The sequence below is a fragment of the Trachurus japonicus genome, chromosome 23, assembly GCF_045865225.1.
Source record: "Trachurus japonicus isolate A0001 chromosome 23, Traja_1.0".
Classification (NCBI taxonomy): Eukaryota; Metazoa; Chordata; class Actinopteri; order Carangiformes; family Carangidae; genus Trachurus; species Trachurus japonicus.
This window is the reverse complement of record NC_140929.1, coordinates 23681025-23693469: the sequence shown is the minus strand read 5'-3', so window position 1 is coordinate 23693469 and position 12445 is coordinate 23681025. Positions and strand designations below refer to the sequence as shown.

At 42.6% G+C, this 12445-nt stretch overlaps 1 protein-coding gene and 1 non-coding gene across 2 annotated transcripts in view; both read right to left on the bottom strand.

Moving 5' to 3' along the window:
• The window catches only part of tmtc1 (transmembrane O-mannosyltransferase targeting cadherins 1), a 200838-nt gene that overhangs the window by 148554 nt on the left and 39839 nt on the right, over positions 1-12445 (bottom strand). The window contains exon 2 of the mRNA XM_085768906.1: positions 8968-9145. Coding sequence (XP_085625032.1) covers positions 8968-9145 — 178 coding nt within the window. The remainder of the gene's footprint in view (positions 1-8967; positions 9146-12445) is intronic.
• On the bottom strand, positions 11862-11933 carry trnaq-uug (transfer RNA glutamine (anticodon UUG)). The gene has a single exon. It is a non-coding gene; the product is annotated as a tRNA-Gln (tRNA).

Sequence of the window (12445 nt, the reverse complement as noted above, 5' to 3'; positions counted from 1 at the left end):
AAACCCATTCCAAGTTGGCAGAGTATCTAAATTCTCTAAACTCAGGAAACTGATGAATCTAGTATCAAACCTTATGTCTTATCATTTGTCTTTCAAAACAGATGAACAGATGGCAATATAGAAAAGTTTCAGCAGCAGGCTTTTTCATCCGGCGCCGAGACTTCTCACAGAATAGTAATGCTGCGTCTCCGGCTGATGTTAACTCCATAAATGACATGCCCCCTAGCCAAACCGACGCTCTTGGTTGTTGTCATCAGTTGTCAACATCAGTAAAAAAAAGGAATAAGATACAGCAACAGACATAAAAAGACAAAAGATCAGGCAAGTTGTAGACAAACCCCCGGGTTGCTCAAACCTTTTTTTTTGAGCAGAAAACGAACTGTTCTGCAAACTTGTTTTAACTAAATCACACAGGCTCCTTCTCGGCCACTACGTTCCTCTGAGGAATGTCGTCTGGCTTTGCTATCCCGTCCACACAAAACGATCACAGCTCAAACTGTTTTCCTCTGTGGTTTCCCGAAGATGGAACGAGTGAGCAGAGGCTATCAGAGCAGGAGTGTCTCTCTCTATCTTCAACAGTCTCTTGAAGTCTTATCTCCTCTGAGAGGCCCTCTTCTCCCAACACCTGTAACACCCTCACATACTTAACTGGCATTTGCTACGGGCTTTCAGTGCACTACTTCACCTGATCTATTTACACTTATTGAATGTATGTAGTACTTAGTACTCCTACTGCAGTTAAGCTGAAGCGATGTCCCTCACTTTTGAAAAAAACATGAGTAAATACACATGCAAAATGCACACTCTCTTGTAAAGATCAGTTTATAGACTGATACCCTGATACTTTGAGCTACAAACCTGATATATATGACTCTGCTGCTCCGACTGCTCTCATGCCTCACTGAAAAGCAATGTGAGAAAATGTGGATAGAACAAAATGTAACAATATTTCATAAAGTGATCCAGTATTGATTCTTTGGAGCCCTCTATCAATATTTAATCATGAGTTTAAATGGTGACAGTGGTTTTGAGTTGTTTCTGAACCTCCCAGCAATGCATACAAAAAAATAGTGTTATTGTTGCAGCAAACTTGAATTATATTAACTGCATTTTGCAGTTTGTTTTTTGAGGCAGACGTTAATTGTATGTAGGAACTGTCACATACACATGCATCTATTCTGAGTCTGAATGCATAAATAAAGTGTATTTGAGCACACAACTATGTGTCTGCATTATAGGAATACAAGTTTTTCTAAAAATATACGCCTGAAAAAAAAAAACTCAGAATATATCGTGTTGCTTACAATATGACCCATCTCAGCACATGTATCGAATCACCAGATTCTTGTCAATACTCAGCCTCACCACTGGACTTACTATGTAGTGGTGCAATCAATAGCCAGGGTTATTAAAATAAAACTGAAGCACTGCTAACACCACTCTTCAACTCTCATAACAGTGACCCTTTCATCCAAACTGACGATGACGTAAATCATCCAGTTAAAGGGATAGTTCACCCAAAATTGAAATTTCACTCATTATCTACTCACCCTCATGTGGACTAAGGGCTGGGAGAAGTTTCAGAGTCCTCCGTGGCTTCTCTGAGTTACAGGGGGTCTCGGCGTAGCAGTGCATGTCTATATAACGGTTGCAAATGGAAACACATTTTTCGTAACAAAAAGACACACCAAAAAACATCCAAATACCTCCATGCTGCTCATATGTAATGTCCGTCTTGTATTGAAGCCCCGAAATGCGAAAAAATTAAACAGGTCTATATTTCAAACTTGTTTGTAGCAGAAGCTTCTTGAAGCTCGGGGCTTCAATACAAGACGGACATTACATACGAGCAGCATGGAGGTATTTGGATGTCTTTTGGTGTGTCTTTTTGTTACGAAGACAGTTGGTATCCATTTACAACTGTTATATGGACATGCACTGCTACGCCGAGACCCCCTGTAGTGAGGGTGAGTAGATAATGAGTGAAATTTCAATTTTGGGTGAACTATCCCTTTAAGCAGTTAGTCCAAATTAAAAATAATCATCAATTAATATGATAATCAGTGTCTTTTTCTATCATTTCATTTTATCATCTCATGCATGACACAGCAGTCCTGATTTGTTTTGGTGGCCATGTACAGAGCCCGGATCCCCCCCCCCCCCCCCATCACTCCCAGACCGAGTCTTGTTGCGTGTTCTGGCGGTTTGAGTGGCATGCTGGGAGATGAGCAGGGAAATCAAACCCTTTCTTACACTTGGCCCGGAGACTTTGAGACCTCACTTCTGACTCCGTCACGCTTTCCTGCTCTCACTTTTCTTTTCTGTCTTGTTGTCTCACTTCCCTCGCTCCCTGCTCGCTCCCTCTCCTCTGGATCCTGGCTCGGCCCTCCTCCTCCTCCTCCTCCTCCTCCTCGTGTCTCCGGGTCTCTGTACAGGCAGTCATGGGAGCGCTGTGGCAGGAGGCCTGTCCTGCTCCAACCCCTGCTGCTCTCCATTCATCTCTCTGTCGCTCCCTCTCCCTCCCCGCCTCTCGCCTCCTTTCATCGCCCTCCTCCACCGAATCTCATGCATTTCTTTTTCATCGCTCTAGTCTCTCTCCGTGCTGCACATACTCCTCTGCTCCATTCATCCCCCCACTCTCCCCCCCTTCGCTCTGTGTAGCGAACATCTGAGCCCTTTATTGTCATCTCACCTGTTGGAGAGAAGGAGAGGAATAATAATCTGCTCTGCTTCCTCTCAAGCTTTTTTTTTTTTTTTTGCATAGATTCCTGAACTTGCACAACTTGACTCACCACTTTCTGGGAGTCAGATGAGGGAAAGCGTTGCCCTATGGGAGTCACATGGAAAGTAGAGGAGTGGTTCGAAATGGCAAAAGAAGTGCGAGAGCTGAACCGGGCTCCCACAAAGGAGTCGGAGGACTGAGAGCGGGAGTGAATGAAATAATAATGTGATACAGTGTTGATCTTCGGGGACCTGCTCTCTCACTCAGAGACACTTCTGCAGGGTGGACAGCCGCTGCCAAGAGGGGCACAAGTCAGACAGACTTTGGCTGCAATAGATTCAAACTCTCATCTCTATGTAAGCCCTTCTGTCGTCTCGCTCGTGTGCCTGCGACCGCATCGCGCTGAAAGTCTCTAAGAAAGAGACTTTTATTGTGAAGTAGCTGCACACAAAGACCATAAAGTTCCAATGACATGCTCAGCCTCTGCTCTCACTGGACCCAATCAGGAGTTGATGTGGACAATAATAACTGTTGTGGGACATCGTTTAGCTCAGCGGGTAGAGCAGCCGTCCCATATGCAGTGATGCTATAGTCCTTGCTGCTGCGACCCTGGTTCGATTCCACTGTCTCTCTACAACTGTCCTATCAATTAAAAAAATAATAATAACAGCTGTTGTCTGGTTAAAGTGTGACTTCAAATCTAGACCATTATTCTCAATTACTGAGACATTTAGGAGACTGTGGTCTAAAATTTATATTATAATATGGTAACACTTTATCTCTATAACACATTATAACCATGCTTATAATGAGGTATAATACAGTTATAACACTGTATAACTATAGTTATAAACACTCATAAATGATCATAATGCTTTATAACAATGATCATAACACACTATAAAGCATTTTATCATGACTTACAAGGTCAGGTATTATAATACATTATAATTGTTAGTAACTCGCTGACAATGCCCACATTGATAATGCATTATAAATCTAGTCATAATGTGTTATAATTGGCTTATAAACGTGTATAACTATCATTATAAACACTCATAAATCACATAAGACTTTATAACAATAAGCATAACACATTATAGAGCATTATAACTCTATTATAGACCTTATAAGCCATTATAAAATGCTCTATGATGTCTTATGCTTATTGTTATAAAGTCTTATGATAATTAATGAGTGTTTATAATGATAGTTATACACGTTTATAAGCCAATTATAACATATTATAACTATATTTATAAAGAATTATCGATGTGGTCACTGTCAGTGAGTTACTAACAATTATAACGTATTATAATACCTGACCTCATAAGTCATGATAAAATGCTTTATAGTGTGTTATGATTATTGTTATAAAGCATTATGATCATTTATGAGTGTTTATAATTATAGTTAGACGGTGCTATAACTGCATTATAACTCATTATAAGTATGGTTATAATGTGTTATAGAGATAGGCGTCAAGTAAAGTGTTACCTATAATATATACTATAGAACAGCAGTCGTCCCCTACAACAGTATTAAATGTTTCTGCTCTACTGGTCACACATTAGAGGTACCATACCACAGAGCAAAGTCACACCACTGTACGTCCACCTCCAGTTTAAAGTGTTTTTAGTCAAAAGCTTTTTTAGTTTTATGTCCCCTATTTTAGTGCATTGAAGCAGAGGTTGTGCTGATTCTGTCAAACACTTGATGATACATCATTAAAAATGACAACACGCAGTCATGCAGAAACATCTAAATGTGTCTCAGGGGTAAATATTCCCAAATCTGAACAAAGACTAGAAACTAGAATCATCATCTCGTGTTTGTCTGCCTCACTGACTCAGACTAATTTCAGGTTACAAACCTTTTCATCCAGAATCATATAAAATATGAACCATTGGTGCATTTATTATTTTCAGACTTGCTGTGTGAAATCTTGTGTGGTGCACCATAAGGTTGACCTTTGACCAGTCCAGTCCTGGTACCAGGCACCAAAGTGGTGTCCTTGTGTTGTAAAATGTGACCCCATCAGCCCAGACAAGAGGCTGATTCAGGCTCCATTAGACACAATCATTGACTCAAATCCAGTCTGGCTCGGTTTGCTGAAACTGTATCTGCATTTCCTGTCTGTGCTGCAATACGAGATGGAACATTACACATTTTTTGACTTTCCCAGCAATATTTTTACTGGTGATAACATTTCACACTTATAAAATGAAATTGGATCCGATCTCTGTTAAAACCAAATCTGTTAAATAACCTGAGGAGGCAACATGTCTCATTAAAATGCTGCCTGCTGAGCTTTGTCACCCTGTTGCCCTGCCTGTTGCCCTGCCTGCAGGGTCACCGTCATGCTTCTACATCAGAGCTATTGTAATGCATGTCCTCATAACAGCCCACGGCTTCATAACTGCCTCCAGTTGGGAGAACTTTGGTGCCTATGATTGATGGCGAGGCTATCAAATTTCTCACTGACTCTGGGTCAGATCTGCGGTCGTATATCAATGAAGCCGAGTCTCTGATGGTGTGTAACTGCGGTGCTTCTTCCTGCTTCGATGTGAACGCAGATGTTTTATAATGAATGGATGTGTTTTGGGAACAGATGAGAGGTGATTATTTTGAAGCTTTCAGATGGGAAAGGAAGAGAGCTGGAGGCATCTCTGCTCCTTTAACTCCTCACAGCCACAGAAGAGGAACGGTTCAATAGATATCAGGTGGTGGAGCGTTCCCAGTACAGGACACTCAGCTGGGACCCAACCGGCAGACTCTGAGGGACTGAGCTGTGTGCTGGGGCTCTGAATAAATTCTCAAACAGCTTGAGCGTAAATTCTTCCCCTAGACTCTTGCTTCCCCACCTGGCTGCCTTGCACTGAGGCGTTCATTTGATTCCGCGGCGCTTTCAACCAATCAGTCGACAGGATAAACGCTGAATGTAATTATAGAGGCACAAAGGGTCTTCTAGTGATTTCCACTGATTCGGGCTGAACTGAACTGATGAGACCTGTCCAGATGTTCCACTTCACCACACCGCCTTGGCTTCCCATTCAGAGAGGAGCAGTGTTGCACGAGTTAGGAGCAGCAGTTAGCAGTAGCAGGCAGAGGGTTTAAAGGGATAGTTCACCCAAAATTCAAATTTCACTCATTATCTACTCACCCTCATGTCGACTAAGAGCTGTGAGAATTTTCAGAGTCCTCTGTGCCTTCTCTGAGTTACGGGGGGGTCCGCGCAGCAGTATTTGTCCATATAATGGTTGTCAATGGATACCAACTTTCTTCGTCCAAAAAGACACACCAAAAAACATCCTACCTCGTCTGTAATGTCCCTCTTGTATTGAAGCCAAGACATGAGAAATTGTTCAGCCGGTCAGTGCAAAATCACACGAGATTTGCACTGACACAGGCAGAGCAGTGAACTGAGACACTGGGAGCTTCCGCTACAAAAAAGGTTAAAATATAGACTCATTGAATTTTTTTCGGAACAATTTCTCATGTTGGGGCTTCAATACAAGACAAACATTACAGACAGGCAGTATGGAGGTATTTGGATGTTTTTTGGTGTGTCTTTTTGGACGAAGAAAGTTGGTATCCATTGACAACCATTATATGGACAAATACTGCTGCGCGGACCCCCCCGTAACTCAGAGAAGGCACGGAGGACTCTGAAAATTCTCCCAGCTCTTAGTTGACATGAGGGTGAGTAGATAATGAGTGAAATTTGAATTTTGGGTGAACTATCCCTTTAATATATGTAAAGGTGCGACATGGTGTGTTATATTATGCTGTCCTTCCTACTGTGCTGTGCTGGTCAGTCTCAGAGGAGCGCAGGCTGACCGTCGAGGCTTGTGGTAAATTGCTTGGAAGTGGAAAATGTTCCAGTAGCGCAGTAGTAAGTGTAGAAATAAGTGCTACAGCCTGTGCTTTGGGTTTCACAGCTCACTAGAGGTGAAGGTGGGGGCACGGAGGCAGACAGAGGTACGTGAAGTGAGAATGGCAGGTGTATAACAGCGCTCTAAAAACAAGGGGAAGTTAGTTTCCGTAGTTGGAGCCACAGCCACGCATTCAGCAGCTACAGCAGCTGCAGCGGCTGGAGGCAGTTGAGGTGATTTAACCCCTCTGCTGCAAACTGAGTGGAATATATCAGACCCCTCCTCAGGGTTAAAAGCCCAACGGAGCTGGAACAGTTAATTCAGCAGATTCCATTGAGGACGAGTTGACAAAATCAAAACAAATGTGGGCAAAAGAAAAGAAAGAAAAAACACTGAATAGCCAGAGTTTTAGCTCGTTATATCCACTGTAACATGATACTGTCTGTTTACATTGCCCCAGAGCATTATGGGAACTGTGTTTCCAAAACTTAGAGCGTTATTATCCCCCAATTAGCGGTGAGAAAAACTATAGGAGTGACAGAATCAGTTAACATTAACTGTAGGGGGGCAGGGGCTCGCTCCGTCAGAGTCTGGTTCAGAGGAACCCTGTTGGGGGGCTGCTTTGGTTCAATGCTTTTAGGTTAATTCCAGGTTTCTTGGCATTGAGAAGCTGAAAGACTGAGCACAGGGAATCAGCTTGATCTGTGTCGCTGCAGGCTGGATGGTGTCAGACCGCTGTGATGCTCAATGTGAACTGAGCTGTGCAAATCAAAGGGTCAAATGTTGCTATTTACACTGAATAATGCATGCCTAATGACTTCACCAATACATACATTTATAGTCAGGGCTCAGTTAGCTGTAGTAACTGTAACTCAAGAGATTGTCCATCATTTTTACCTGCCTTAAAGGGATAGTTCAACATTTTGGCAAATTAGCCCATTGCCATAATCCCTATAGTTTTAGGAGTAGGTTTGTTAACTTTAATTGTCGATGCAAGCTGTTTTTAGAACGGCGGAGCAGAGCCACGGAGTTGTTTTCTAGGCAAATACAGAGACTGCTTGCTGAAAAACTGCCCCTGAAGGGAACGCACATCAGCGGTTTTGCATGAATTTACCTCGAAAACAACTCTGTCTGGTAACATTCTGTTATTATCTCATAGCGTGGTGAATGTGCAGGTCACAACTTGTCCACGTAATTGGATTGTGTATTTGATGAGTTTGATGAGGGAAATCAAGAAATCCCATGAGCCTCCGTGGCGTAACTCTGAGCAGCTCGCGGCTCTGCTCCGCCGTTCTAAAAATAGCTTGCACTGACAAATAAAGGTAACAAACCTACTCCTAAGAATATAGGGATTATGATAATGGGCTAATTTTCCTAAAATGTTGAACTATCCCTTTAAAGCTGCTTCAACTGAGCACCAGAGAGTGAATAAGCTTATACGCATATTTCCCCAAATATTTCAGTATTCCTTTAAAGGGATAGTTCAGGTTTTTTTTATGTGAGGTTGTGTGAGGTATTTATGTATAGTGAGTAGAGTAGAGCAGTTAGGAGAGAGGCAGCATTAAACATGGTCCACTTGCAGAGTTATGTGTCGCTGTTTACCGGGCCAGCACAAAAAAACATGTTTTGGACACTTTTCAAAGAAGCCCACGAAAACAATCCAATGTCCATCTAAATTTGTGCTTCATGTCAAACATTTTCAATGAATTATCTGCTCATGTGTCAGTGCTTTCCATTGGCACTACATTTTTCTAAACCACTGTATCGCCATGTTCCTCTGCACAAGTGATACCTACAGCACTCACTGTGTTATACTGCAGCCTCGGGTCAGCAGTATGAATCAGTAAGAGCTAGACTTCACTTTGTTTTGATGGGAAGAAAAAGCATGAAAATATTCACCATAAAGCATACATTTACATACATTTAAATGGATATTGAATATATTTTTTGGTGCTTGTCTTTTAAAGGAGTCTAAAAAACCCTTTTTTTTCTGCTGGCCCTTTGCACAGCAGCACATCACTCTGCTAGTGTACCATGTTCCCTGCTGCCTCTCCGAACTGCCAGTGCACCGATCTGAATCTACTGTGAAAAATGCACTGACTATGCATGAACACTTCACACAATGCCACATCAAATAAGCAGAGCTATCCCTTCAAGGTGCTCCTCTGGATCCAAAGTTGCTGAGTGAGTGACTAGAGCTGGTAAGATGTGGTTGGTCTGTACCTTTTGTACTTCAAACTCCACAAAAGAACCTTTATCTGCTGGGCCACACTGGAAAAAGGTGAATAAATCATTGTTGATAAATGAAACACCCTCTTTCTTTCACACTCTTGTGTTTTATGACAGTCTGTGTGTGTGGCGTGTACTCACGGCTTCGGTGTGGACGGGGTGCACGGCGAAGAGGAGCGCCGTGATGAAAGCCAGGCGCGAGTCTTCGAACACGCAGCGCTCGCACGTGTGCATGAGCAGGCAGGTGACGGCGCAGTGCAAGCACACGTTGACGACGTGGAAATACAGGGGCGTCATGCCGCCCAGCAGGATGTTCAACCTGACAGACAAGAGAGACAGAGATTCAGCACGGTGGGATGAGGCAGGAGCCGCGCTGTGTGTTTTTATCTGACTGCGTGAAAGTGATGTATTCATGCATAAAAGACTGTGCAGTCATTGCCACTCATTTTCCCATAAACCCTTAACCATATGGAGACGGAAAAGGGTCAGCCGTATCTAAAACAATCATCTGGCAATACATCGCTCTGGATTTAGTGTGGGAGTCCCAAAAGTAAATTACCTTTTACATTTCCTGGATGGAGTGATAGTCTAATAATCCTGAACAGAATCTCAATCCATTTTCCACAGTGCCATGAATTTCAAATGAAGAGAGCGTGATTGCTTTGAGAGAGAACGTCGGATTCCTGACATCAAATCACATCCTGCTTAAAATCTTCCAGCGGCTAATCCCTCTGTGAGGAATAACAGTGAGATAGGCAATTTTCACCTAGTTTATCATAATTGGCATTACGCTGTGACAATTCTCCCTTCAGACAACACAATGTCAGCAGCAACCTGATAAAGGTAAACCAAGGAAGAGGGAAACTTCACACACAGTGGTTCAGCTTCCAGGTACCCTTGTTATTTTTCAATGCACAACACACTGGTCCACAAGTTTACTTGAGCCAGCTGAAGGTAAAGTACATTTTGAAAAACGCTGTAGTGCAAAACCTTCAGTGCAATATTATTCCTCGTAATAAAATGAGACTAAAAGGCCTTTCGGGAAAAAAAAACATCCTAAATAAGAGTAAGAATTTGAGGACAAGGACAAACTAAATCAATAACAGGTTAACTTGTATTACTGCCTTGTGGCTGCTTGCCTCCGTGAACCAACCACATTTTAGAAAAATATGGTCATAGACTGTCCTTCAGACCACACTTAGAGAACAGTAATGGACAGAAGTATTTTTGCAGTTTTGTCACAGTGAAGTTGACCTTTGACCTTCTAGATATGAAATACCATCACATCCTCCTTTAATACTATTAAATGTTTGTCTAAAATTGGATCATAATTAGTATAATTATGAATACTCCCTCTCTGTCACTCACATTGTAGCTCTCACAACATGGCTGGAACATTAATCACAATAATAATTTGATTGACATCCACATTGTGGAATTCCAGTCATTACAACATGCAGACAAATGTTATTTTAAGGTGAAAAGTTTAAGTCAGCAGATAAATGAGTTGAGAATGTCATGAATGGAGTGAAAGTCCAGTCTGGGTGGAGCTGCCACAGTCACTGTCGTGACTCAGGGTGGTCAACTGAGTCTGTTACCTGCAGGAGGGACAGGCTGAAAAAGACTGCACACTGATCTGGGCTCAGTTTGTGTTTGTCGAAGAGAGATTACCTCTGGCTACAAGATGTGAGGCTGTGGAAATAGAGTGAACGGTGTGTGGATTCAGCTTTGCTCAGTCTGTCGCTGCTGGGGAGCCAAGTAACACCAGCTAACACAGCTGTCTGCAGATGTGAGGCTGATGTGCTGTCAACACAAACAGTACAGATGCATCAATGAGACTTTCAGTCTCTGTCCTGTCTGTGCTCAAACTGATCATTGCTGCGGATGTCCGTACGTCACTGAGGGATATGCTGCTGATCATCCATGACTAGCTGCATAGCATGCTTAAGCTTGAGTTATGAAAATGTGATGGATTTGTTTATAGTACTAGGTACAGAAGGTGTTAGGTGGTGTGGTGAACGTGGTGGGGGTACTGGAGATATGAATCTTCCAGGACTGACAAGGGCAGTATAACAACATTACAAGCATCTAGTACCACATTAAAATCGAAGAGAAGAAGAAGACATGCACAGTAAACACTATAAACAACGGGTGAAGTAGCAACAGCAAGTGCATAGCAGGTGCAGCAACAGGTAGCTGTGAATTATAGACTATAAAAGGCCAGTATGTAAATGGTGTTGTTGGGTATTTACATGTAAAACAAAAATGAGCAAACACCTGTAAACATCTGTAAGCAAGAGCACAGAATTCAAGGTGAGTGAGACAAGATGTGACGCCTCACTGTGTTCTTGTACTGACATGTTTCTGTTATTGTTATTGTGTGAATTGCAACAACTGGCATCTGTTGTAGCAACATTCCACACATAACGTTGACCAAGGCTAATATTAGCTCGTTTCGGCTAATGTGGTAACAGCTCATAACTCAGTGGGTCTCCTCCCATTGTACAGGCCTATTACATTAAATTCTGCATTTATTTTCTTCAACATTTGAGCATCAGGGTTTCAGCCCTGGTCATCAGTTTATTGGGACCAATGGAGTATTGTTCAAAACAGTATGAGCATGAGGACACTCCCCATGTTGCCCTAAGTCCTTGAAATGGAACACGATCTCTAAACCTTTCACAAGTAGCCTACTGACGGTTGATTTCTTTGCTGATATCGCCTCATGGGTAGTCAAGATCCAGGAAAGCGATGGGCTGTCAGGAGTGGGATTCGAACCTACGCCTCCAGAGGAGACTGCAACCTAAATGCAGATCACTTGGCCATACTGACTGAAAAACCCTACAAGGAGCCCGCGACACGTGACCCTAGGCGGGCAAAGACATTACCTGCACATAAGTTCCATCAGTCACAAAGCACTAGGCCTCAAAATATGCCCAGATTTACATTGAACATGAAGATCCAATGAGCATTAATGGGTAATCTGCAACATTAAAGATGAGGCGGTCTTCATAGCTCACGGCCACCAAACAATCAGGTTCCACCGAGATTTGAACTCGGATCACTGGATTCAAAGTCCAAAGTGCTAACCATTACACCATGGAACCACTGACAGGTTAAATATCTCTGTTACACAAGCAAACACTCCAGGTTCAGTCAGCTAAAACGCCTAATGGAACTCCTCCACGTCGCACCAGGGTTCCATTCATCCTGTCGGGGTTTATTTCTCCATAACGACTGGCTCACTCTACATTATCCCTTACTTAATTATGTTAACTAGGTGCGGTTGCTCAGCTAACTTGAGCGAGTTGTCTATAACTGCGACATCATCCTTTTAGCCAAATTTATCAGCCTGTTAGGCCTGATGGTTCTTGTCACAATATTAAAATGTGTCATTCAATACAGCATAAGATGAGCATTTCATCAGATTTCCTGTCAGCATTTGAGAATGGTTTTACTATGTTCACTGAAGTCTAAGAAGGTTTCAACCACCATGTCCTCTGAGTGCTTGAAACGGACCACAAACACCAACTCACAGGAATCAAGATCCGTAAAACAATGTACTGTCAGAAGTGGGATTTGAACACACGCCTCCAGAAGAGACCGCTCAGCCATCCTG